The 26,690-nt window shown below is 43.0% G+C and overlaps 1 protein-coding gene across 4 annotated transcripts in view; it reads right to left on the minus strand.

The window, feature by feature from the left end:
* Positions 1-26,690, minus strand: part of usp25 (ubiquitin specific peptidase 25) — a 47,429-nt gene that overhangs the window by 10,445 nt on the left and 10,294 nt on the right. The window contains exons 3-21 of one of the 4 annotated variants that reach the window (XM_035625054.2): positions 26,415-26,559; positions 25,024-25,147; positions 24,188-24,350; positions 22,549-22,635; positions 18,568-18,705; positions 15,839-15,912; positions 15,473-15,546; positions 14,698-14,849; positions 10,019-10,146; positions 9,805-9,900; positions 9,486-9,650; positions 7,297-7,532; positions 7,056-7,126; positions 6,730-6,958; positions 5,435-5,695; positions 4,896-5,035; positions 3,556-3,729; positions 2,032-2,127; positions 311-489 (exon numbers count right to left, since the gene is read on the minus strand). In XM_035625054.2, the coding sequence (XP_035480947.2) occupies positions 311-489; positions 2,032-2,127; positions 3,556-3,729; positions 4,896-5,035; positions 5,435-5,695; positions 6,730-6,958; positions 7,056-7,126; positions 7,297-7,532; positions 9,486-9,650; positions 9,805-9,900; positions 10,019-10,146; positions 14,698-14,849; positions 15,473-15,546; positions 15,839-15,912; positions 18,568-18,705; positions 22,549-22,635; positions 24,188-24,350; positions 25,024-25,147; positions 26,415-26,559 (2,732 nt within the window). Of the gene's footprint in view, positions 1-310; positions 490-2,031; positions 2,128-3,555; positions 3,730-4,895; positions 5,036-5,434; positions 5,696-6,729; positions 6,959-7,055; positions 7,127-7,296; positions 7,533-9,485; positions 9,651-9,804; positions 9,901-10,018; positions 10,147-14,697; positions 14,850-15,472; positions 15,547-15,838; positions 15,916-18,567; positions 18,706-22,548; positions 22,636-24,187; positions 24,351-25,023; positions 25,148-26,414; positions 26,560-26,690 lie in introns of all 4 variants that reach the window. The other 3 variants (XM_035625053.2, XM_035625055.2, XM_035625056.2) reach the window with 3 other exon arrangements.

Raw genomic sequence — 26,690 nt, forward strand, 5'->3', positions numbered from 1 at the left:
GATGCAGTCAAGTGTGTGTGGTGGGCTGACAGATGCTGTAATGTCAGTGAAGCTCTCTGCTGCCATCTGCTGGCCACTTTAAGGAGATGACTGTATGTAAATTATAATAATAGTAATAATAATAATAATAATAAATTTGATTTATAGAGCACTTTTCATTGCTTAAAGAGATCTCAAAGTGATACAATTATCTAGTGACAAAGCTTATGACAACCAGGGGAAAAGCACAGAATATAAAGAATGGTATACAAGATAAACAAAAACAAAAACAAAAAAATAAGGTTGCGGCAGAGTGTGACCTGTCAACTACCTCTCATCAAAGGCCAGGTTCCTGTCAGCAAACTGTGTGAGCAGAGTCCTCTCCAGGATCTTCTTGGGCGCCTGGTTTTGGATTAAGTAGACAATGATGTGCTGAAGTCGGTAGTCATTCTCAGGTGGCGTGTCTTCTTTGGCAAATCTCAGGAGACGAGCATACTCCAACTTAATGGCCTGAACAGAGAGACAGAGTCGTGACAAGTCATGGTTAAAACTCTTGCTGAAACTGAAGCTGAGGTGGTATGGACATGGATACTACAATACTTAACCAGTTGCTCTTGAGTCAAGATCTTTACGATCTCATAGGTAACCTGCAGTGATTGATTATAATATTTTTTTTGCATGACTGGGCATAGGGATGGGCTATTTACCTTTTTTTTTTTACAGATTGAGTGATGAATTACTCAGGAAGATTGGTTTATAATGGCTTATACTACTGTCAGGAGGAGTATTCAGTATAGAAAAACATTATGTCAGGACTGGAGCAGTTCGCAGTTTGGAGTGTGTTTTTCGTGTGTGTGCGTGGTGGTGTTGGGGGGGGCAACATAATAAATGCTGCAGCGTCTTAAGTTAAAAGTCTGGGTGTGTCCTTTGTCACGCTGTTGAGGAAAGTAAGAGGGTTGCTCCCAGAGCAACACGGCACTTCGGCCCTGGAGAAAGTGACACGTATATCCCCTGCTTCCCGTCTACGGTCTGGACGCAAAGCAGGAAAAGATCAACACCAGTAGAATGGAAACGCTCCGTCAGCCTTTAATAATTCTCAATGATCTATCAGTTGTGGGTCTGAGTTCAGATAGGACGGTGTCTGGGTCCGGACCCGGACTGCAGCCATGGGTGTGATGGAAAAGCTGATGGAGTTGAATCAGGAAGACGGGGACCGTAGATGTCTTAAGCAGAAGATTTTACTACAAGAGCTCAATATTGAGGGGAATTCTGGTTGGTATACAAAGATCAAAATAGTGTCAGTGCATGACGTCCCAATCCCCCCCCCCATTCCACGTCGGACCTTGTAAAACCGAGACCGCTCCGCTCTCTGTGGCATTATTTCTTTGTCATCATGGTATGTAAAACTTTATAAAACGTATTTTTCCAACCTTTCCATCATGGTTTCTGCTCAAAAGCTTTAGCATTCCTTTCAGCCTTGCAGCAGTGAAAAAGTTCCCCCCTCAAACAGCGTCAGAGCGCTCATCGCCACGTTCCAACCATTAGCACCGGTGTTACGGTTTTTGAAAAATTCCTATCATTTGGTATGAACCGTTATACCGCCCAGCCCTAGACTTGATTTCTTTGAGATGTAAGAGGCAGCTGCTTTTTTTAAAAGGCTATGAAGGAATGTAGCTATTCATTTGTACAAAGTTTAAAACAATGACCATGGCGACGTCAGAGCAGTTGACTGGATGTGACTGATTTCAGTAATGTAACGTGCCACCCAGAAAGTTAAGCAGTTCAGAGTGGAGCCTCTGCAAAGCACAAGCACTCATATCCTTTGATTAAAAAGACAATCACCTCTGAACTTAGCCCCATGTGATGAGTAGGTTTGAGTGACACTGTAATAGCCGCTAACTACTGAAATACTACTGTACTCTAAGTATTCTATATTTATCTCCGGCACTATGAAAGGGTACACAAGAGAACATCAACAAACTGATTGGCATAAAAGGGAAGGTGGATGAAGGTGGAGATGGAATGAGTAGCGGTACAGGAGAGTGTGTGTACCTTAAAAAAAGCTGCCTCAGGCCCATTCTTTTCATATACGCTGCTGGATTTGCCAATGGCCATTATTATACCCTGCATGTTGGGGGTCATCATTGCCTGCCCAGGAAGCAGGAACCATGTTAAACAAAACAATAGGTCCTTGGGACAAAACCAAGCAAGGCCAACCTCTACATTACGTGCTCTAGAGTGAAGCATACCAAAGTCAGGCATGCCAGGCATCACTCAGCAGTCCATGCATTGGGTTAGAGTGACAACTGTGAGGGACAAAGCTGGTCGGTTCAATGGAATGATGCACGATCCTCTCAAGGACAATGTGTGAAAACAAAGGCAGCCATATGACAGTTGTGACGGCAACTGACAACTATAAGTGCAGGGACGTGAGGGAACAAGCTGGAATACTCACTAACAACAGCAATTTACTCAGAGCACAGGCTCTGTTCAGACCTGGTACCAACATCCGTCTCAAGTAATCCTATCACAAGTGTACAGCTGTAAGTACATCAATTCACACCTGGTATTGTGAAGAAAGTGAAGAGACCACTTGTGATCTCACTTCCCCGCTTTACATGCAAATAAACAAGAATATATCTGTAGACAACGATCAAATTATGTTGTTTTTAGCCAGACTGACTATGACTGAGAGCTCCACTGTGTTTGTGTGAGAAAAAGAGATAGAGAGAGAGAGCGAGGTCAGGAGGGGCTGATTGAATGAATGCACTGTGAGCAGCTTTAAAGTAAAATAGGTTTACCCATTTAAAATTGTAAAAAAAAATAATCATATGTTGGGTCAGCGTCAATATTGTGGCTGTGGCCACAAATAATACAATATTTGGGATACATTGACAACTGTTCAAATATTTTTAAGTTAAGTATGAAACTGGACAGATTTGCATCCCAGACCACAACCCAATAAGGTCTGATTGATCGGATCTCAAATGTGTCCTCAAGGCATCCTGGGTGCATTCACACCCGAATTTAGATCTCTTCACTTGTGATCGCATCACCTGAAATAGATGTAAATACCAAGTCTGAACTACTCTTGATGTAAAGCCCTGTAGGTAAAAATTAACCACGATTCCATAACTCTGAGAAATCTGTGTATATTCTAATAAAGATCCCCATAGGTGCATTAGATTTTGTCTACAATTCATATGATATCATGTCAGTGTGGTCTTGGTTTTTTTCATGAGAATGTGACTCAAGTGAAGAAGCAGTTCCTAGGATTTCTGCAAAAGGTCAACTTGCCTTCGTGCCAAGATGCAGACTGGCTGAAGAAGAGAATTTTCACAAAAGGGTAACACAGATTGTTCACGAAAGAGGTCAGTCTAATTGCATATCATTTTCAGCCTCAAGCCAATCCGGAAATCAGTCCGCATTGAGTGTCAGATTTTCTCAGGTGTGAAAATTCTTATGTAGAGCCATGTGAATGGGCAAAGATGCGCTCGCTTCATGTATCAAAAAGGCACAGACGTCTCAGCACATTGCACAGAAAAGGGAGAGAAGATTTAACTGGGCGAGAGCTACCTCATCATCATACCCCCCCTCTTCTGACTCAATGACAAAGGTCCCCACATTAGGAATGGCCACCTCTATGGTGCGCTGGCCAGGGGACTCATCCTCCATGACCAGCTCAGGAGGAGGGGTGGAGGGGTTGCTCACCTGGATCTCAGGCTGAGGGGAAGTGGGAGAGGGGACAGACTGCAGAGAGAATGGGACAGGTGAAACAGGAGGGATAGAGAACTGATGGAAAGGAACATTAGATAGAGGGGAGGAGAAAGAAACTGTAATATTAGCAAAATACTACTCATCGAATTAGCTCATTCAATATCTGAACACTACAAGATTTGATGTGGTCTCCCTAAAAGACTGACTCACTCTGCTGAAACTGGCTTTTAAAAAACTGAGCTTGACGGCTCAAATTACTTAACCCTTATTCAGACTCAGGAACAGGTTTGGAAACTGGTGGTGGACACTTGAATAAGAATGAAAGAGGGATTAAAGGATAGGTTCGCATTTACTCAATCTCCTCTTAAAACAACACTCAAATTTGTAATAAAAGACTTTTTCAGTCACTGTAATTTTTCCTGCCCTCCATAACAGCCGTACAATGCTCACTTCCTAATGCAGTTCCAATGTTCCAATGGATTACAAAATCCATAGCAAAGACATATTCATGTGGACAGTGGAAAGTGACTAAACACAACACTGACATATTATCACATTTTTATCTGTGTCATGTTTCTGACTACCTGGTGAATGCAAGTACAATATTCCCTTTGTTTTAGCTCTGGTTTGGTCACCACTTACTCCACAGAAAAATAACGATGACAGTTTATTATTTGATATGTAAAACAGCTGGTCACTGTATTTGTCTGTCTACTTTTTGGTCCTAGGCAGGTATCAAACAGCTGGGTTGTTATTTTTGCAGACTCTGCCGTGAGGCTGTGACAGCAGCGAGAAGGAACCCAAACAGAGAAGTTGCTGGGCAGAACACCAAAACAAAAGGCTAAAAGATTATTTAGCTCTGCAGTGCTGAGGGAAACTGCAGATTCCATTTAGCATTCTCTGTGATTATTCCCCATGATCACATCACCACAAGCAACACCTTTCACACTCAAACTTCCATATTACATAGTGACTAAAACAGCTTTAGAGCAATCTAGTATCAACACTTAAATATTAATGACACCTCATATAACAAACAAAACTACATTCTGAGCTCTGGGTTGTTTTACTCAGTGGGAAACGATGAAAGTAGATAGTAGTAGACAAACTGAGGTGTACAAAGACTGATTGATATGATCGGTGACAATGACTTGGAGTGAGAGTGGTGCACAGTGTGTCTTTTTGTATATTTTACATACAGCGTTTAACACTGCTTCGGGGCTTCTCTCATCTTGCTCCTCTGCAGCTCTGGAGATGGCTCTCTCTGTGTCCTCCTGCAGGTGCTTGGAGTCATTCGTCGGTGACGGCTGTTCCATGTACTCTGGGTCCTGCTGGGGTACTGTAGGGGGGGAATGACAGCAATGCACAGTTCTTCACAACAGTATTCTTTTCACACAAGCATTTTCTAATTACTTCCTGTCATCTTCACAAATACCAAGATCAAGATGATATTTTGCCTCTTTTTTACCATAAATGCATAAAATGATTATAATAATATTAATAATAATAATAATAATAATACATTTCATTTATAGAGCACTTTTCATTGCTAAAAGCAATCTCAAAGTGCTATTATTATCGGTAGTAGTAGGATCAAATGAATATTAAACCTGATATTGAACTTAATTTGTAAAGCTACAGTTTCCTGTCTGCATCTCCCACATAAAACCGCCCACTTACCAAGTATTGATTCTCAATTAGGTATTCTACTTTAAATCCTGAGGGTCGTGACTCTGACCTGTGTTGTCTGGAGGGCTGGATTCAATACTCATGGGCTGAGGGGAGGAGGATGTGGTGGAGGTGCTGGATGCTGCTAAGGCAGCAGCAGCTGCTGTGGCCAGCGCCAGCTTCTCCTGCTGGGCTTTGTGGGCCTGCAGGGTGTTCCACTCCACAACCTCCTTGTCAAACAGCTCATTGTCCTCCTTCACATACTGGTTCAGGTCTGGAGGCAGCTTGTCCATGCCGCTGAGTATCTGTCCTGTTTCCTTGTCGAACTCCTCTGCAAAGATATCAGATGACAATGAACACAGTTGCTCCGCAGCATCAAAAAATCTCAAAACATTCTTGCTATCGCCCCCTCAATAAACTGAAGAGGTTATTTTCATTAAGGGAGACCTGCGTTGTATGGAAGACTATAGGGGACTTAATGCAAATGATAATGTTAATGTGAAAATGAAAATACAATAATCCAATTTTCATTTTCATTTTCACATACTTGTATGGGCATTCCATGATTTTATTGAAATGATAATGCAATTTGATAACAATATGAAGCTATGCTACCGACTTCGCCATCATGCATGACGTGAGTCAGGTAACAGGTTCCGCTTAGCACTGTGGAGCTTGTTGGTCTATTGCAACAGGTTCCCAAAAGGCAGCCTATGGTGTGTCACGTCCTTACTGAAGACCTGCCTTGATGGGAGTACTGATAGATTGCATTTTCAAACTCAAGTTCGAAGAGCGTGGTGACATGTAAATTCAAATGCTTTGACTGGGGACGCTGTTTCACCTATTGCATTTACATATTGTCCACCAAAGTGCAGGTTAAGTTTTTGAAAATAAAAAGTCAAATGGAGTTTGAAATTTCATTTTCAAATGGTTAGAAATGCACTTAATTTCAATTGTGACCTACATATTGTTTGCTTAAATGGAAAAAAAAGCCCTATAGGCTTCCACATGAGCTGGCCAAACAACTACAAACTTTGCTCCTACAGCAAAAAAAAAGTCAGATTGGAATCAGCTCCTCCTATTTAAATGTAGAACTAAATTATCAACAAACCCAGAGGGCAATGCGAGTCCCATTTTTTAAGGTATGAAAATGAGTTCACCAGCAAAGGAGGTAACAGAATAAGTAGTTAAAACTTAACATTTTTATAAATTGAACTCTGGGCTAAATTGCTGCGTTCAAAAGGTCAATTTTTATTAGGACTAAACCGAAGTCCTTCAATTGTGCATCTTTAGTACATAGTCTGTGAAGCGCACTCACACCAACAGATACATATTAATACCAACTAATCTTAATCCCACATGTACCTTCTATGAGAAAGGGCTTCTTGTCATTGATATACATGAGACAGTAGGCACTGGCGTTGCGGTAGCCTCCAAATGAGTCCCTGACCAGCTCCTCCCAGGACGACTTAGTGACCGAGATATCATTGTACTTCATCCAGCAACGCTGATGGGGGTCATAGATATAAGCCCAGTAGTGGCCTGCATTGGCCTGGCCTTCATGGACCAGCACCGCATGAAGCCGGTATGGCACCTGTAATGACATCAAGAGATTTAAAATGCTGACTTAGAAATGGAGCACATGATAGGGCTTTTTGTATTGCAAATAAGATGAGGGAAGTACTGCTCACCTGCATCATAGATTTGTCAGAATACATTAGCTCTATGGTTCTGTGGATTCTAGTTATGCTGCCCTGCAGATCTGGAGGGAAGAGCATCATATACAATATATTTGTAAGTGCCAATCTAATGCCAATGTAATGTCTAACTTTTGCAATATTATTCACAAAATGATGGACAAGTAAATCATGCTGAAGGAACTGCAGCAGAGGCGAACATCAAGAGTAGCAATTGGGCAGCAGGTGTACCTACCACGGGTGTCATTTTCCACTTCATTCCTCCAACGATGCAAGCAGCCCTCGAGTACCCTCAGCTCTTCTTCAGTGATGTGCCTTGGGGCAGGGTGCATTGGAAGGTCGGGAGGAAGCCGTGACTGCGTAAAGGGTTTATGAATAGGCACTCTCTGCTGGGCTGCAGTGGGAGCTGTGGTGGAAACTGAAGCAGCGCCAGAGCTCTCTAGTGGGGGCAGGGACTCCTGCTCAGCCGTGCTGCAGAGTGAAAAAAAAACAAAAAACAGTTTAGTATATGTTCAATACCCATTTCAAACTTAAACTACAATCTAAATCTTGATTATGTAGGTAGAACGGTACACATAATTCACTGTTTGCTTCACACCAAGGTTTGGACATCACGGTTCGGTACTGTTGAGGAATTTCTGTCCTCTCCTAAGAAACTGCAAAGATGAGGGTCTCAGGCACTATGCATGGTCATTTAATCTATGGCAAGCCAAGGCAGTTGGTGGGTAACTGAAGGCTGTTTCGGGCATTTCATAATCACGGAATTTGTGCAAGACATAGTGGTAAATACAGAGTCTTACTATGGAGATAGCTTTTTTTATTTGTGGAATGACGACACTACTCTGACAATGCTAAATACACCTACAGAGACCGGAGATAGGCAGATTATCTTGGGATGCCATACACGGACCACCCTTTTGATCTGTGTAACGAACCAGAAATCTCCTTGATATATATTGAGCTCTTATAATAAATACTTCTGAAGACATCTACGGTTTCTGTCTTCCTTATTCAACTGCATCAATTTTTCCCTCACAGGTACGAGTTCGGTACAGTGGGAAAAAAGCAACAAAAAACACCAAATGCAGGTTTCTTTTAATTTGTAAATGTTTTTTCCATTTTGTGTCATTTAGTCTCCCCTGAGGGGGAGTGTATCAAGTCATAAAATGTATACAGTGTACATACACTCACCGTTGGTTATATAAAAAAAAAGAAAAAAAAGAATATACAGTATAATGTAAACAAATAAGTCACAAGCGGCTACAAAACTGAAAAAAACATCTTGTATGTTATAAATGTACAAAATAAATAGAATAATAAAAAATAAAACTTGCACGAGGAGTGTTTGTTCCACTAAGGCTATATTTAAACAATCATCACTTAATGTCCTCTTCCGATCCACCACTCGCTCACTATTGCTATTGTATCTCACTGGGAATCCAAACTTTTCCCATACCGCTGTAAGACTGTATGGCTGCAACCGTCTGATGCCCTCTCGCCTGGTGCCATCCCCAATCTTCTACTTTTCATAAGCTTGCGTCTAGTCCACTATGTCTTCTTCATACTTTGGTGTTTTTGAACTAAACAATGAATGAATAAAATTCTTTCGAAATATGTCTGTCTATAAGATAAATGCAGACTATCATGCTATAATACTGCTGATTTAAAAGAAGCAGGCAGATCTTCTGCTCGCTATGTCATGTGTGACCGACTCAGCCAATCAGCTGAAGCTAGGGCTCACAGTTTAAGGTGTCCGGAAAGAACTTGCGTGTGAAATACTGGTTCCGCATTACTGTCATCAATCTACGTACCTCCGTTTTATACATTTTTATACCGCGTATTCGCCGTATGACTGCCTGACACCGAACCGCAACATCCGTACCATGACGGTTCAGCACGAATACAAACTGTTTCAGCCCTATAATTATGGTTGGGGGAGGTTGATCCACGTTGCCCACAAGTTCAGCTAATGTCAGTGAAAGGGGGGCATGGACTCTGATTAAGGCTGGTAATAAGACCTCAGCACTGTTTGGAAGGTACAGGACAGAAGGTGTCGGCCCTATAGGACATTTTTTAATTAATATAAATCAAATAAATGTATTGTTAAGGGGTTTCCACTACTTGTACCACAATAATTACTTACAGAATTCAATAAAAACACTGACTTTCAACACTTCATTGGCATCAGTATTATTGGAATTACGCTCTGGCTGATAAAAATCCTCCCAGAAAAAAAACTGCATACTTGAACCATTGACTCAGGGTCTTTACGCAGCTTGCTGACAACATCCTCTGCTAAACACCTGACAGTGTAACATACCCTATACTGGACTGTTTTCTCTTGTGATCACTGTAATTGTCAGTACATCCCAATTTATAATGCACCCTGCTCTTGAAACTATACTGATATTGTTTGAAACTTGCCTTGGTGGGGGTAGCGGTTGTCCTGCTGTACCACCAGGGGGCACCGATGAGTCAATATCCTCCACTGGGGAAGTGCACACTGGCTTACTGGAGGCAAACTCCATGGCGTACTGGAGGACATCTGCAAGGGGAAACCTCTTGGGGCCTGAGCCATAACTCAGATACCTGAGAAGGAACAGAAAAAGAGCGAGTGTCACAGAGATGGAATGAAGTCGAGGGAGAGAGAAATAAGTGGAGGACAAAATGAGAGGACAGTCATTAAGATATTACTCTCTATGGCTGTTGACTGTAGCTAAATACAGTGGTTGACCAGCAGTACCTCTCCAGTCGCTGTTGGAGCAGCGTCAGATGCTCTTTAAGCCTTCTGATCTCCTCCCTCTTGATCCTAGTTATATCCCTGTTCCTGTCCATGTACCTAATAACAGAAAGATCGCAACAGAAGCTTTGGTCGTAAAGAGATTTGTTATTAATTGTCATTTAAAGCAGAGGCAAATAGATTCTATAGTATAGGCAGGTGTTAACATTTTTATCACCTGTCCATGTAGAGCATAGAGGGAAACTCAAGCTTGTTGTGGATTTTCTCAGGTCTTCCCAGTGCTTGGTTGAATTCAAATCTTGACAGTTCAAAGGTCAACACGGGAGGGAGTTCTGTGAACCAGTGCTGAAAGAAAATGTTGATATTGAGACAAATTGTCATAACAGAATAACAAGATCCCATTTTGATGGTGCAGAAGTGAAATGGTGTGGGTAGGATTTAAAACATGGCCTGCAGGAGCATACAAGGCTGGCGGGCTAACAACAGCAGTCCACAACATTTTAGCTTGATGTGTTTTATCAAACTTTTTTTCATTTTTGTCATTAACCCCTGAGATTGTCCTTACACTCACTGCAACCAAACAGCATTTCTCCTGCTCTTGAGGTTATAAAACAAGAATAGAAAATAAGAAAATCTCCGGAATGATAGCTTAGTCCCAACCCGTCTCAAACTGGCTGGACATTGGAGAGTCTTGACGGGAACTGAACTTTACATAAAGGGAAGGTCATTTTTTGGCAGTAAGACAATGTGTCTCGCCCTGATCCACTTAAACATGAATGGGAAAAGTATTTTGGTCTGATAAGATTTGAATGCATAACGATACCCCTTACCACTTTCCTGGGGAAACCTATATGCCTGTGTGATGTGAATGGAGCATCACTCCTATGTGTCTAATGCTTACTCCCACACACTCATGCCTGGTGCTTTGAGGGCTGGGTGCCATACCCATCTGTGTATTTGTCTGTTAATTAGCTGCTCCCAGCTGCTGTGGGGCAGCATAGGCAAGGCTACAGTGAACCAGAGCTCAGACCCAGAATAGCAAAGGTGTCACATAAGGGCGTCGCACGCCGTCAGTCGCTACGAAGCTCCACGGCTCCCGCCTCGGCGCATCCGCCGCATCCAAGGACGGACTGCACACGCCTGTTCCCCCGCCAAGGAGTACAGTAAGAGGCTTTAGCTCTTGGCAGAACGTAGGCTATTTATGTGTGCTTGAGTAAGTTTAACTTACTATGTAGTTTTGTGAAGTTGTACTTGTCCGCCATGTCCCGTTTATACTGCGTTATTATTAGTTTGCGTGACGGTGATTTATGTCCGACCACTTCGGACTATTGTGTTTTTCTATGCCATCGTGTCTGAGCCCAGCACGCTGGTGTCGGTTTAAAGACCAGAGTCGAAGTGTGACACAGACCAGGTGCTGGATCTCAGCCATCATCGCATGAGCCTTACTGCTGCTTTGATTGCCTTGCCTTTGCTTTCTTGCTTACGCACATTTACACACACTTTTCATAAGATATATGATTCGTAGCTAAGCATATGATAGACATTTATTAATAAAAGTAGTATTGATTGTAGTTCGATATTGCTAAAGTTGATAAATTATATATTTTAAAGAGAAGTTGTTTTGTGTTATTTGCATGTACATTGTGATGAAGGCAGGTGGACAGAGTCAGTGCTCGGATTCACACCTTCAGTTCCCTCCATAAATGCTCATATCTACCAGATATGGACATTTTGTGTGAACAACCTTAATACTTGAGACTGAATTGACTACTTGGTTATTGGTCCCGGTTCTCTTTCATAGCTTTCGTTTCGTGTCTCACTATGGGATATGCCTCCTGCGTGACCTCATCAGAAGTAAAAAATTACATAACAACAGCCTTCACTGGATGACAGTAACATTCACTGAATGTCAGGAGGGGATGGGACCCCCATCCTCTATAATAGGTTGACATAGCGCCAGTTGTCATCCAAAAACCTCTTCTTGCTTCTCACAGAAGCCTGTAGACAACTGTGTTTTTGGGTGCTAAGCTAAACTGTCCACCGATTCGAGTGCACAACTCGGTCACCGGGCGCTTCGCTTCGTTCCCTGCTGTACAGTTGTTAACAGTTGTTGATATGTGTAAGCGAGCTTCTTCTAAGCTGAACATACCTTGGCCCGCCGTCCAAGCAAAGGGTTGTAAAATCCCAGTTTGATGGCAAAAAACTGCCAAAGGCGAAAAAGACAGGGAAGCTCGTGCTGCCTATTTTCCCGGAGCTACTCAACGAGATAGCGGTGACGTGGAGAGAGGCTATATAGCGAGAGACACCCCATCGTGGGAGGCTCCCTGTTGGACTGTGAGGGGATGGAGTTCCAGGGTATCCGCCATATGACACCCATAGAGCGGCTGGTAGCGACCCACCTCCACCTGAAGGCATCAATGTCTTCAGGTGGAGGTGTCTTCAGGCTGATGCTCCTTACATACAAGGAGCATCAGCTCCATCTCTCCTACCAAAGACAGACCGCATCCAGTCTAACCTAACTGACAAGCGCTACAAGGCAGCGGCACTGTTGGCTAGAGCCCTGAACTCTTCCTCTATGATGATGGCTTATCAAGCTGAGCTAGAGGAGGACATGACAGCTTAACCAGATATCGCCCTGTGGGAATAAATCTTCGGACAGACCACGTCATCCGTCTCCATTAAGTGGCCATACAAGCTACGGGAAGAGCCATGGGCCTCATGGTTTTTCAGGAGAAAACGCTGGCTTGGGCTAACCAACTTGACGACCAAGGAAAAGGAGGAACTCCTTGAAACTCCTGTCGTCACTCAAGGTCTCTTCGGAGCTGCTGTTACCACCATGCAGAAGAGGTGTGAGGAGAAAAAGAGAGATGATGAGGCGTTGAAACTCTGCCTGCCAAGGAGGGCTCCACCTGCCGCTCCCCCGGCCCCACGCCAGTCTTACGCACAGGTGGTCTCTCACCCAGCCCGTGCTTTCAGGATCCCCAAGGTCCCTAAAGCACAGACAGCCCCTCAGGCCTCCAGAGGTCCCAAAAACATATATGTTCCATCCACCAAAAGGGGAAGACAACAATGTTGCCTGTAACAGGCGCTGTTAAAAATGTAAAAAAAATATGTTGAAAAACAAATCAATACTGTCAGCCATAACGCAGCCTGTGGGGACCAACATCCCCACGGCTGTGATGAAACAGACAGCCCACTCACCGTGCGGGGTGCCGGTGGCACCAGAGCCCATGGACGGTGTGTTGTTACGCGCTCCAGCCACAAGAGGGCGCCAACACGCCGGTTTCAGCGGGGTGACGAGTCAGCCCTCTCTCGCTGCACAAGGAGAGCTGGGCTGCCTGCACTCAAGTCAGACTGGGGGTTGAGAGCGATCGAAAAGGGCAACAGGCTCCAATTCGGAAATCGCTCCGCCACCTTTCAGAGACATACTATTCAAATTCAAATCTTCAAAGCGAGTCAGCTAATTTTCTCATGGAGGAAATCTCCAGCTTGAGAAAGAAAGGGGCTAAAAGAGTTGTCCCTCCAAAGGAAAGAGGGGAGGGGGGGGGGGTAGAGAGCCATTCTGGATCTAAATGCTCTAAATCGACATCTAAGAAAATATAATTTCAGGATGTTGACACATACTCTGCTGCGGTTTGTGCAGACAGGCGATTGGTTCACATCAATCGATCTGAGGGACACTGATTTACACATTCCCATATATCCCCCACACTGGAAATATCTGAGATTTGCAATCCATGGGATAGCCTAGGAGTTTGTGGTTCTACCTTTCAGTCTGTCTCTAAGCCCAAGTGTGTTTGTGAAATGCACCAAGGCAGCGGCAAACCCTAACCCTCAGGGCGGAGGGTGTTCGTGTGGCCACATACATCCATGACTGGTTGGTGGTAGCTCCCACCCGCGGGGAGGCGGCTTGTCACACAGAAGCTCTTATAAATCACCTGATGAATCTGGGTTTTCAGATAAATGTGGAAAAGAGCAATTTAGAGCCTGTCAGGCAAATCTCTTTCATGGGGCTCACCTTGGACTCACACCAAGTCAAAGCATTTCTGTCCACATAAATTATCTAGAGCTACTGGCCGTTTACTTGGCTCCCTTGGGTGAGGGATCATCATGTTTTAGTGAGGTCAGACAATACCACAGTCGTGGCTTACATCAACAGGCAGGGACACACTGGCACACAAACTGATTGTTTGAACAGTGTGCACCTGCGATCGGTGAGAGCAACACATGTGCCAGCATTCGGGGCGGATTTGTTATCCAGGGGCAGTTCCCTCTATGCAGACTGGCGACATCACCCCCAGTTGGTGAAACAGATTTGGTTGCAGTTTGGTCAGGCGACCGTGGACGTTTATGCATCAGTGGAGATTGCTCACTGTCCACTGTTCTTCTCTCTGTGCGATCAGAGGGCTCTACTGGGGGTGGATGCGCAAGCGATAACTTGGTACAGCAATAACTTGTTACAGTTATTGCTGTAACAATAGTTTTGAGAGAGAGATTTTTGTCCCTGTGTTGGGCAACAATAAAATAAATTTGAATTTGCCACAATGCTATTAGCAATTAAGATTTTACAATAGTTGTGAAAAATTTAAGTTACAACTTCCAATTTAAGTATTTCAGTTTTTCCTATTATATAAATTATATAAATGGAATGTTATTAGAAAAAAGACTGCACATATACCAGTGGACAAACTGGTATATGTTGGTTAAGACATAAGCTTTTAAATGTTCTTCAACATGATGTGATGCAAATAATTAAGTCTTCTCCATAGTTGCATTAGTCATTAGTTATTGCTAGTTCACTTATTTTTCATCCGCGAATGATAAACAAAACTTTTGTACTTTTTCTTTTTTACAGTTCGATGGAAACAGCTATTGTAATCCAGCTTTAGCACTAACCTCTTGTCCAGACCTGGCAGAGTTCTCTGCTGAGTGCAGAGACTCAATCTCACCCTCGATCATTGCAGCCTCAAGACACTCGTGGAGATCTTTGAAGCCATTCACCTGCAGCGGGTACTGCCCAAACATCTCTGTGTTCTCAAATTTTTTACCTGTTGAATTACATGTATACAACAGAGATGTACAGATGAGCACCGAGTCATAATTGTTGAGCTGAAAGAGCACTTGGGAACAAGATGCGTGTGCACGAGGCAGCTGTTTGTCCTTTATTACAATTATTAAATCTGTGTCATAACAATGTGGGAGAGAAAGATCACACAGCCCATATTGCATAGATAGGTCAAACAGAGCTACTTCACAATTTACATACAAGGTGATTTTCTGTTGTTCAGCTGTCACTCAATCCCAACTACTTAAAAAAAGGAAAAAAACAAAAAAGGAAGAGGAGAGGAGTTGCTAGCGGACATGCAGATGAGAGATTAAGGTCAATTTATGAGCAGCGGAGTCCACTGGCACAGCTTTTGGTGGCTCTGGGCCAGTATTGTCATGCATAATAAGCACACTGTCAATCAGCTGTCAAGGTCTTCCACAATCAATGCAACCGCTCTCCTTTTTAAATGGACCACATCTCATTAAGACAAGGTCACCTTTTCATTACTAGCAAGAACTAGCTTGCTTCTGTAATCAGATCATCCAAATGCTAAATATCACCTTGACTCTTTTAGTATCCCTCAAATTTTCTCTTTATTGGTTTTAATTTAACACTGCTTCTCACCTTCCAGCACACCCACAGCAAGGAAGCGACCATAGAAAAGCTCCACCATGGGGTTCTTTGGTTTCTCGCCCTCCCTGAAAAACAAGATGTGGTGACTTGCGGCATCTTTGATTCACTCTCTCACGCACACGCACGCACGCACGCACGCACACACACACACACACACACACACACCACACACACACACACACACACACACACACACACACACACACACACACACACACACACACACACACACACACACACACACACACACACACACACACACACACACACACACACACACACACACACACACACACACACACACACAGTATGTTTACTTTCTCCACAGTGGCCACTGGAGCCGTGAGATGTATTTACCTGTCTTCTTCAGCCTTCATCTGGAAGGCGTCCTCCAGCCAGTCCAACAGTTTGTGGGTGAACTCGCTCACATCCTGCTGTTGAACAAAGCACATACATAAAGACCAACAAGACCAATTACAGTGCTGCCCTTGGGCCATGGAGTTCACTGAGTCAAACTTCAAGACTTAACTGCACCTGAAAGGAAGAAAGTCCAATCAGTCAAATCAATGCCATGTCTGTCAACTGCTGATAGTCACTGAGCTTAGGATACAACGTGACGGTACTTAGTGGAGTAGTTCACAGATGCTGAACTTCAAAGGGAACCTAAAAGGCCCTACGGTCACTCACAGTCATCCGGTAATTCAGGTTAATGCCTATCCAATTTGACTAACACTCAGAGGAATGACATGAATGATGAGTACAGGGGCCAAGGGTTGGCCTCGGTTAACCTCTGCAGAGACACTGGCTCCATGCAAATGCTTATGTAACGAGAAGAACAGAACGGTTGTGTACATTTTGTCATATCTGTTTCTACAGGAATGATTCATATTCCTTAAAGGGGCCATGTGAAAGAATTGGACAGCTGTAAAATTCATACTCGATAAACAAATATATCACCAGAAATTGGGGTGTCCACCCCTCTCATAGGAAACAAGGAAATGCACTATTTGCTCCTCCCTCTTCTTCCCCTGTGCCTTCGTCAGACTGGCTGGATGCATGTTTCAGGACTGGGTTCACTGGCCACTCACAACCAAGTTTCAACTCTCACCATCGCGTTGATCTAACGTTAGCTTTAATAGATCTAACCTCAGCATAGGGCATGGTTTCACTGTCCAGTCAGACGCCCTGTTCAGTCCTGGTATTTACATCCGTCATGAGTGATCTGATCAAAGCTCTAAGTCCATCAGTTCACACCTGGTATTATATTTCTACTCTGCACGCACGCAGAACGGCATATCGTATTTACTTTGCAGATCATGTAAACCACTGCTGTCCATATGATAAGCCTATGATACATGTTGTTATGCTCTTTTTACACGTGTTAGTATTATAGAAGTGGATGAATCGATGCACCTCTCTCTCTCTTTCCTACTGTGATATTTCCCCAACACATCCTTTATGATCCTCCCAGGAAGGTGAGGAGATCGTTGATAAACTGGGGACTGGAGAGAAGTGATCAATCAATGGAGGGGAGCATCAGTCACTGATCCCGCCTCCAAAGTCTCAAAACTCAACTTGTCGAATGCGCATGTTGTGAAGTCGAGCGAGCGAGCATGTTCGCCAGTTGCTAGGGAGTAGGGGTTCAGTCCTGCACGAGCGGAGCACAAATGCCCGCTCGCGAAAATGGTTCTACGCTGTCGGATGCCATACTGTGCGCATGCTGATGCCGTTCTGCGCGCATGCAGAGTACAAATGCCTCCTCGCAAGTGTTTTTTTATGCTCGCGGTGTTGATCTGCTCTCTTGTATTATACGCACGCGTGTGGGTTGTACGTGCGCAAGTTTTAAAACTAAACTAAAACCATATGTCCACTTGTGATCGGATCACTCAGGACGGATGTTAAAATCAGGTCTGAACAGTGTCACAGGCACCAGGTTTCAAGAACGAGCAACAAGAGGTAGAGTTGCAGCATCAACAGTTGAGCTTGAGGGAGGACGGCTGGAGCACAGGTTTATAGCCCATTTCTTCCTCACCCATGTTGGACTAAGGGCAGATTGGCTACGGTGACTCACTAATGCCTCATGCGGTTCAAAAATGATATTTTGAGACAGCACTGTTTATCATGCAAACTTCAGTTGATATCTCTACACAATGCACAGATGTCTTTGAAACAACGTCAGCACTCTTAATTCTTCATTTTCTGTTTCAGTCTGACATTATACCGTTAAATTGACTGAAACAAATTCTTTCCTATGAAGGGCCAACATTTTATCGGGATGGAAGGCCACAGGCCAAAAATAAATTGATGTTATGTGAAAATTACATTACGTTAACAATATAGTATTATATTTAACATTCTTATATAACTCTTATATAACAACATTCTAACATAAAATTTCTAAATAATAAAAACACTACTCTTCAAACTGCTTGACAGTAAATAATAGTATTAATTTGCAGTGACGATCCATATGCAACTCAATGCACATTGAGTTGTATATGGATAGTCTAATAAACGCCTTGCATTTACTGCACTTGTCGCCACTTTCTCTGTTAGAGTACAGGTAGACTTTTTAACCGTTTAACTCAGCCCATGTTTTCACTCTGGCCGATAGCATGCATGGTAAGCACTAGCACGTAACAGGCGCCGTTACATTACGTTGATGGGCTCTTTAAGCAGAAGTGAAATGTAACTTTTTTCACGGGTACCTGGTAGCACTCTCCTTGGGGGCGTGTCGCCCATGGAGTCTACAGCGATCCGTCGTTGTTTTTTGTCATGTTAAAATAAAAGCCCTTGCAGAGGCGTGTAATTGCAACTTTATGACATTTCATAGAATTCTGATTTCAGCGGGCAATATGAACGTAGAGGAAACCCTGGATTATGTACTTTGTAGCTGCAATAAAATGTAAGTGTCCTTGTCATTACTGTTAGGATTTTACTGCACTTTCATAACAAGAGGAGAATAAGCATGAGCTTGTCAAACGCCATGGCGGGCCAAAACAGAACATAAAAGATAATAACAAAGCCATGAGAAATCACCAAACCTACCTCTCTGAACAATAGATTTAAAAAAAAGAGAGTCTTACCTGCTGTGACTCGCTGGACTTGAAGGCATCTTTGAGGATGTCCACTGCTCGTGATGGATCCACATATTTCCTCTTGGACCCCACCATGAGGGAGAAGAGGTGCCTTAGCTCCTGCATGAAGGGCAGGTTCCTGTGCTCCTGGTCAGATTAACACAATCAACAACAGTAGCCCACTTTCCACGGTACAGGATAAGGGGTTGAAAAAGGTGCTACAAATAGCGTCGTCTGACCCAGTTACGAACTGCAGTGCAGAAAGACAACTTCAAACAAAATCAAGCAGGTTTATGACAACGAAAAGCAGACCAAAGAGGTTTTTATTGAAGAAAGCCGAATGTGTCGCTCTGACTGGGGATCATTGGACCTCGGTAAGCAATTCTAATTACGTTGTTGTGACTGCACACACTATTATCATCACCGACAGGGAATGGCATCTTCAGTCTCTCGTCTTAACTGTGCAAAAGACAAACACCAGACACTATGCTGTAAACTGCCCTGAGCAGTTTATTTCTATGGCAGAGGCCTGGGGAATTGAACAAAAGGTCACCACAAGTGGAACAGACTGCGCCCGAACTATGATGGCTGCAGCAAGACAGCTCCCATTCCAGCACGTCTTGTGTTGCTCACATTTTGCAGAGAACAATCACTGTTTGGCTTGACAACTGTGGGTTTAGTGATGTTTTGGCAAAGTGTCGCAAGATAGTGGGTCACATTAAACATAGCCCAGCCAATACTGAGGGACAACACCAGGTGCAAACAGCACTTGGGCAAGAACAAGAGCCACTGATACAGGATGTTTCCACAAGGTAAAATTCAATGCTGTGTATGATCTCATGTCTCCTTAAGGACCAAGAGGCTGTGAAGGCTACTCTTGGCAGACAGAGGCACAAACTAGCTATGTTGACTACAGCAGAGTTGCTAAAACTGGAGAAGCTGGTGGCCGTCCTTGAACCATGCAGGTAAACAGGACTATCTTATTAATGGGATTTAGTAGTTACCGGCCCCTTTTGAAAAGCTTCTGCTAATTGGTAAAATAATTAAAAATCACTTTCTTGAATTACTGACTGCAGATTTGTGACTTATTCCTCATGTTCTGTGGTGTTACCTGTTATACGCCACCTGGACCGCAACATGGAGGTCTCTGAAGAGGACTCATCCTACATTAAAGGGTTACCCTTTTCAATGGTCAGGGTTTCCCCTGTTCTGGAATTTACTTGAAAAAAAAAAATAATAAATGTGTTTTCAAGACATTGAAAGTGCTTCAGTTTAAAAGGAAATTAAAAAATGTTGTTGTTTAAGTTCATATGTCTATTCATTGATTCAGTTGTCAACCAAAATTTTATTTGAATTGAAAAACTTTGCTTTTTGTGTCAAATATTGCTACTCAATCAAAATGCGATTAATCGAGATTAATTAATTACAAAGCCACTAATTAATTAGATACATTTTTTTAATCACGTCCCACCACTAAGGGGAGGGGAATTCCGAGAATATAGACCAATATCGGGTCATCTCCCTGCTCAGCCTAGAGAGCAAGATCTTCTTCAGTGTCGTGGCCAAGAGACTCTCTGACTTCCTGCTCAGTAACAACTACATAGATATGTCAGTGCAGAAGGGCAGCATACCAGAAGGTTCCTGGCTGTCTAAACACAGGCCTGGTGACTCAGCTCATCAGGGAGGCAAGAGATGGCAGAGGGGACCTAGCTGTACTGTGGCTAGACCTGACGAAGGCCTATGGCTCATTACCCCACAAACTTGTTGAAGTCGCACTTAAAAGACACCATGTACCGCAGAAGCTGAAAGATCTAATCTTCGACTACTACAGCAAGTTCAGCCTGCGGGTGTCCTCCAGCCAGCTGACTTTGGACTGGCACCAACTTGAAGTAGGAGTCATCACCGGGTGCACCATCTCTGTGACCCTCTTCGCGCTGGCAATGAACATCCTTTCAAGTCAGCAGAGACAGTGTCAGGGCCCCCTCAGTAAGTCTGGAGTAAGGCAGCCGCCCATCAGAGCCTCCATGGACGACCTCACGGTAATGACAACATCAATGCCCTGAGCAAGGTGGATCCTGCAGGATCTGCAGAGCTCACGTCATGGGCGCGCATGACATTTAAACCCCCGATATCCCGCATGAGTCCATTCACACATAATTATGTGTAACTCATGTATAACTCATCTAGATCTTCGATTCACACATCTAGACCTTCAAATCTTTATTGTAGCGCTTCTTTTGCTTATTCTTCTCTCCCTTTTTTGAAAGCTATCTACTACCTCATTTTTTTGCTACAGGCCCCATTTTAACATCAAACGTCGGCTCACTCATGACACAATGGCTATTACTTTTCTAAGTTCTATCATATTTCAGTGATTTTATATCTATATAATTTAAATAGAAAAGCACAGCATTCACACATGTAGATCTTCAAATCTTTATTATTCAAAAACTACTTATTTTTCCGTAGCGGCTATCTCCTCCCAGGGCTTTTGAGCTACGTACACTGTTTTCACATGAAAAAATCTGTCTCACTGTCGCCTCCCAGCTATTGGTTGTTCTGTTGGTTTCGAATCCAGGTTCACATGATCCGTCTCAGTAAAATGTGCTTAGCTCTGCTTCGCGGCAGTCGATCCTGGGCATTCACAGATCGAATTTCCGCAGGAAATGCTCATCTAGTTCTCATTGAGGTTTGTGTATGAAGTTTAAAAAATATTTTCACTTTACAGAATACCGCAATAGACTATCAATCTATAATATCAACTAATTGCAAAACCGGTTGAGTCACATTTGAGGACCATGGTGAAGGCTATGAACTAAAACATCGTTCTACAGTGTCACCATAGCGGCATTATGACAATGACATACAGACCTCACAAGACTAATTCCAAGTTCACACTAGATGATTTTTAGGCAGATTTTCCACTCACCAACAAATTCTGTCACTTGCCAACAAAAAAACTAATCTTGAAAATCTGCACTCAACTCGATGTGAACTACCATCAAAGTGAATCTAGACATGTCGGCGAGCCCAAATCCTTTAGTGGGAACTGTGCTGTGACTGGCAGTGAGTGCAGAGAGTGCGTCGACTACTGAGTCAATGGTGTCGACGCACTACAGCCAATGACAGCGCACATTTCACTTCTTGTGCGTGTCTTCATTAGATGAAGAGATGCCTCAAACCACACTTCCACAGCTGAAGCTTAGACCAGATTAGCGGCAAGCTGCTAACCCTTAGGTAAATGTTAATTGGACTGTATTTATATAGCGCTTTTCTAGTCATATAGGATAAGTGCTTTACAGGAATGTCACATTCACCCATTCACACACATTTGCATAGCGCTGCTATTTACCGCGCATTTTTCTCACATACATACACTGTCGGAAGAGCCGTCAGAGGCAAGTAAGGGTTAAGTGTCTTGCCCAAGGACACAACAGCATGTGCACTGGCAGAAGCTGGGATCAAACGGCTCTACATCCTGAGCCACAGCCGCCCCAAGTGAGCACACTGTAGAGAAAATATGGACAAACAAAATCATGCTGAGAACTGATCTGACAGTGTAGTAGTGACCGTGATGAGACAAATTTGAGCATCTCCAATTTGAAAAACTCCAGGCTTATTCAAAACACCATCTGTCTAGATGTTCCTTTCTTGTCCTGGTGAAGAAATATCAAGGATTTATCTAACATTTCACACCAGCTGGCACTTCTTATGGCTTATAAGCAGGGAGTCAACTATCAGGGAAAAAATACTAAGCTACCGTGACCTAAGGGCCGGATCACACAGCTGCTGAATGGTCGCTCACAGCTCTCGGAGGGTGAAACCCCCAGAGCTCGAGCCCTGCTAGCAGTGATAGGCTATAAAGGGCAGCTATAATAAAAAAAACAGTGTGAAGTCACCCACAAAGGAAAGGCAAGCATTAAAAGACATCACCATTTTGACTTTTTGGCTTGTTCATTGTCCTCTGTGAGGAGAGGTAGGGGGTCTCACCTTCTGGTTACGAGGCAGGTCGTGGACCCTGGCTGGTGGAGAGTAGTTGAGCACGAGCCTCTGGAACTCCAGCAGATTGAACAAAGACTTCAAGTTGAAGAGAGATGAAAACACATTATCAGCACCCAACAACAAGACAGCCTTGTCCTACATGCATTGTTTTAAGTCAGAGAACAACCTAGAATAATTTAATGTCGAGTGGCCTTTCACAGTAATAGGCACACTATGGAAGACCTTTTGGTTTAGTGTTCCACACTTTACAGCAAAGAAGTTGCAAGAACTTTACATAAGATTTAAATTTTTCATACTTAAACAGAATACTTGGTACGTGTATACAATATTCAGAAGATACTGCTTTTCTCTGTTTTCAAACTTTTCCCAATTAGAATAAATGTTTTTATCAAAAGCTTGTGTTCTCTGTAATAACATTAAGACTTCCCTTCTGGCGAACACAAGCTGCTCAAGCCAGTCTACCACATGCCTCTGCCAGCTCTAGTTCTAGTATAAATATAATATAATAAGATGTTTTATTATTACTTGGAATAACATGTTGACAGCGCCTGTTGCATCATGTGATGAAAGAACTGAAAACAACCTGAGGGTATGTGGTAAAAGTAAGAAAATGGGCCTTATAGTTGTGTAGTTATGTCTGATTGCACTTTACACCAGCGACAACTTGGTTAACTGCTTTAACCTTAAGGTCATGATGTTTATTTTCTGGTTTGTATGGGACGGTGAACACAAAAATGGCGAAGATTTGGATATCTTCTTAGGAAAAGAGAAAGTTGTTTACTCCTGTTCTTGTAAGTGCTGCAGGATCAGGTTCAAGCAGTGACTTCTTCTCAGGGTTAGGGTTTACATTACAGGCAGGAGCCAGCCACCATGTGATGGTGTATCCAGTGATCATTTGGCATATTTTAGCCAAGGTCATATTATAACACAGAATCCATGAGTGGACAAGAAGCCAAGGCTTTATGACACCATTTCCAGTAGAGAGAGAGACTCAGGGCGAGTGACTGTGAGCAAGGCGAGGTCCGGTGAAGCAGAGTTTGTTGAAGCAGTGAATTTGTGGCGCAGGTTTCAGTCTGTCTGTTGATAAACGCTGCAGCGTCGAACGACCAATGAAGAGTTTCTCTTTGTTATTTACTGCTGTTAATGAGGAAAAGGGGTGATCCCGGTTGGAGCGAGACAACACTTCTGGAGTGAAAGCACATCTGCCCTGGAGGAAAATGCTGGAGGAGTTGAGCGACGCAGGAATTTGTGTCAAACAGCGTCAAACAAAAACTACGTTTTAGCTCTAGTATTTTTTCATGATAAGTTGTGCTGCGATCCATAAATTCGCTCCTGCTAATGAGTTTTACAGCGAGAAGCCTCACATGGAACGTCTGACCATGTCCATATAAAGCCTGTAACTTTGCTCTGCTTCACCCGATCAGCATTAAATCTTTTATTTATGTTGCGTGACATCTTCATTTACTCTGACCCATATATCTTATTCAAAGAGATAATTTATTGGTAAGTTAACCAAAGGATTAATCGACTAAACAGAAAACTAATTGTTAGATTAGTCTGTGGACTTGACAAATCATTTAATTTCAAACAATGCCTTTCATTGCATCATGTGCATGTTTGTACCCACCTGTATGACAGCACTGAACCAGCAGGTATTGCCAACATTTTTCAGCCCCACCGGGCAGCTATCTATCCTCTTCCTGTCATGTGGGTTGGGTGAATCACTCCACACTTCTGTGTGGGTACGCTTCAGACTTGCCTTGTTCTCTGCTATGCTGGCCTCCAAAACTCTATAAAGAGAGAGAGAGAGACGACACAATCTTACACTATCAGAGCTATCCCTACAGGATGCTTTATGTATAATTCAACTTCTCGCATATTTTTTACAGTAGGGTGTGCACACTGGTTTTCCAGAACCCCATGTCACTGATGGGTTCCCACATTGCAGTTTATTTTCACTGTTTCCTAAAAATTGAAAAGCTATCTTTTAAACTTCTTTCATTTCAAGTATCATCATGTTCCGAAAAACAAAGCAGTGTCACAATGCTCGCCACCTGACTGAAGTTGCATCCCGCAAGTGAAATGTACTTTCAAAAGCATTTTTTCAAAGTTCCCCAAAACTGCTTTCTTTTAAGACTGTTGAATGGGTTGACACACAAAAACAGTTTGTTTTTTGACACACAGAAAACCGACAGAATTCATTTGACTATTAGATGTTATAATCTGATTTGACCTTGACATTGAGTGTCTTATTTTTTCCATTTCAGATCAACAATTCAGCATTACAAAACAAGAGAAGGCAGGAGATACTATCTTCACACCCAGGACAAAGATGGAGACAATGCAGGCAGTGAGTGTGGATATTCGCCCAAGGCTTGTAGTTGTCTTTTTTCAAAGTGTTTGGTGAGATGTTGTTAATTTCTTGGAAGATTTGTTTTAAGTGAGAAATGCAGTTGAGCCAACCTGCTGATGGCCTGCTCCTCATCTGTGATGCCCGTCTCCCTAAATGCCCGGCTGGACTCCTCCAGGCTGAGGGCAATAGCCCTCTGCAGGTCATCTTTATCATCCCCAGTCAGGTCAATGACATCTGCATCGAGAACGCACACACGCGCACACACACGCACACACACACACACGCAAGCAAGCACACACACACACACAGGTAAGTATTCCAAACCCTTTTCACATTTGTTCTCTTTTAAGTCTAACAGTTACTGACATATAGGGATGGGCACCGAAACCTGGTATAAAACGGGCCCTGGGGCTAAATTATGAAAGACTGTAGTATCGATAGGTTCTGACGTTATCGGTGCTGCTAACGGTATTGAAGAAATTAATGTATTTGTCTATAATCATTTTTTGCTATTCCCAATCCTGAGGAGAGATCTGAGTCTGTGTGGGAACCTGGCCTGTGCAGGGGGCGGGGACAGATCTCACTGTCCGTCACACATGCAGACCTGCTCTGGGTGCCGATGGTACAGAGTTAACAGTGAACCAGTCATAAGTCTGACGGTATTTCACCAAAATTGATGGAGACAACGCTTGTTGCCTCAAGGGTAAAAAATGTTTTGCAAGTAAAGGAGGTAACACGAGCTATCAGTCGAAACATTTAGTGAAAGTACACTCTACTTCTGCTGGTCCAAGTCAAACACAAGCCCAAAGCCCCTTAACAGCTGCAGGTAGTGTGAGGTTGACTGATGGGAGAGTAAATGAGAGCCACCTCACTCTGACCGGGTTAATAGTCAAAGGCTGACAACTAGGGGTCCACCGAATCTTTGGTCACCGAAATTGTTCAACAAGCAAAAAAAGCAAAGCGAAAAGACAAAATCATTTTTACCGAACAATGTTTTAATGACGCGATCAAAAATCTGCCAGCGTGGAGTGCGGTACCTGCAACATGTCGGCAGTATGGAAGCATTGAAAATGTCAGAGAATCCCGCAAAAATAGCTTCTGATCTGCCCGGGACATTCACTGCAAACCAGCAGTAGTTAATTGAGAAACTTCTCTCTCTACTTTCCCCCTTTGAGCAGCAAGGGAGAAAAGTATTTATATTTTATTTTGTTCTAATATATTTGTTTTAAGTTATATTGTGCTTTGCTGGTATAATGTCTGCTGGAATGTAAATGTTATATATATTTATATATATATATATATATATATATATTTATTTATTTATTAACAGTCTGTCTTTAGATATTGAGTTGTGTTACGTTTTTCCTTTGACATGCTTTATGTTAGTCCCATCACTCAACACACAACATCTAAACTTTATATTAGCTATTTGTTCAAAATGATAACTAAACATATGCATTTCTTTATTCTTTAAATCACCCCTGTGAGGTGAGCTGCTCACTTGTGTCTGCCTGGCTGCCCACGCTGATATATCTGTCGCTGGCCACCTGGGACGTCTGGTAGTAAGTTGTCTCATCTTGCTGAGGAACCTTGGCATTCTTCTCCGTTAGAAAGGCAACAGCCTCGGCCAGGTCTCCATTGCTCACCTGCAACAGCAACGTGTTTGATGAGGCAAATTTAAGATGGGTATGAACACAGGAAAGTGGATTAGTGGTAAGCGATTTTAATCCAATCCACTTTCTGTAAAAATCAGCAGATATTTCCTCATGGTCAGCAA

The sequence above is a fragment of the Scophthalmus maximus genome, chromosome 2, assembly GCF_022379125.1.
Source record: "Scophthalmus maximus strain ysfricsl-2021 chromosome 2, ASM2237912v1, whole genome shotgun sequence".
NCBI classification, from domain to species: domain Eukaryota; kingdom Metazoa; phylum Chordata; class Actinopteri; order Pleuronectiformes; family Scophthalmidae; genus Scophthalmus; species Scophthalmus maximus.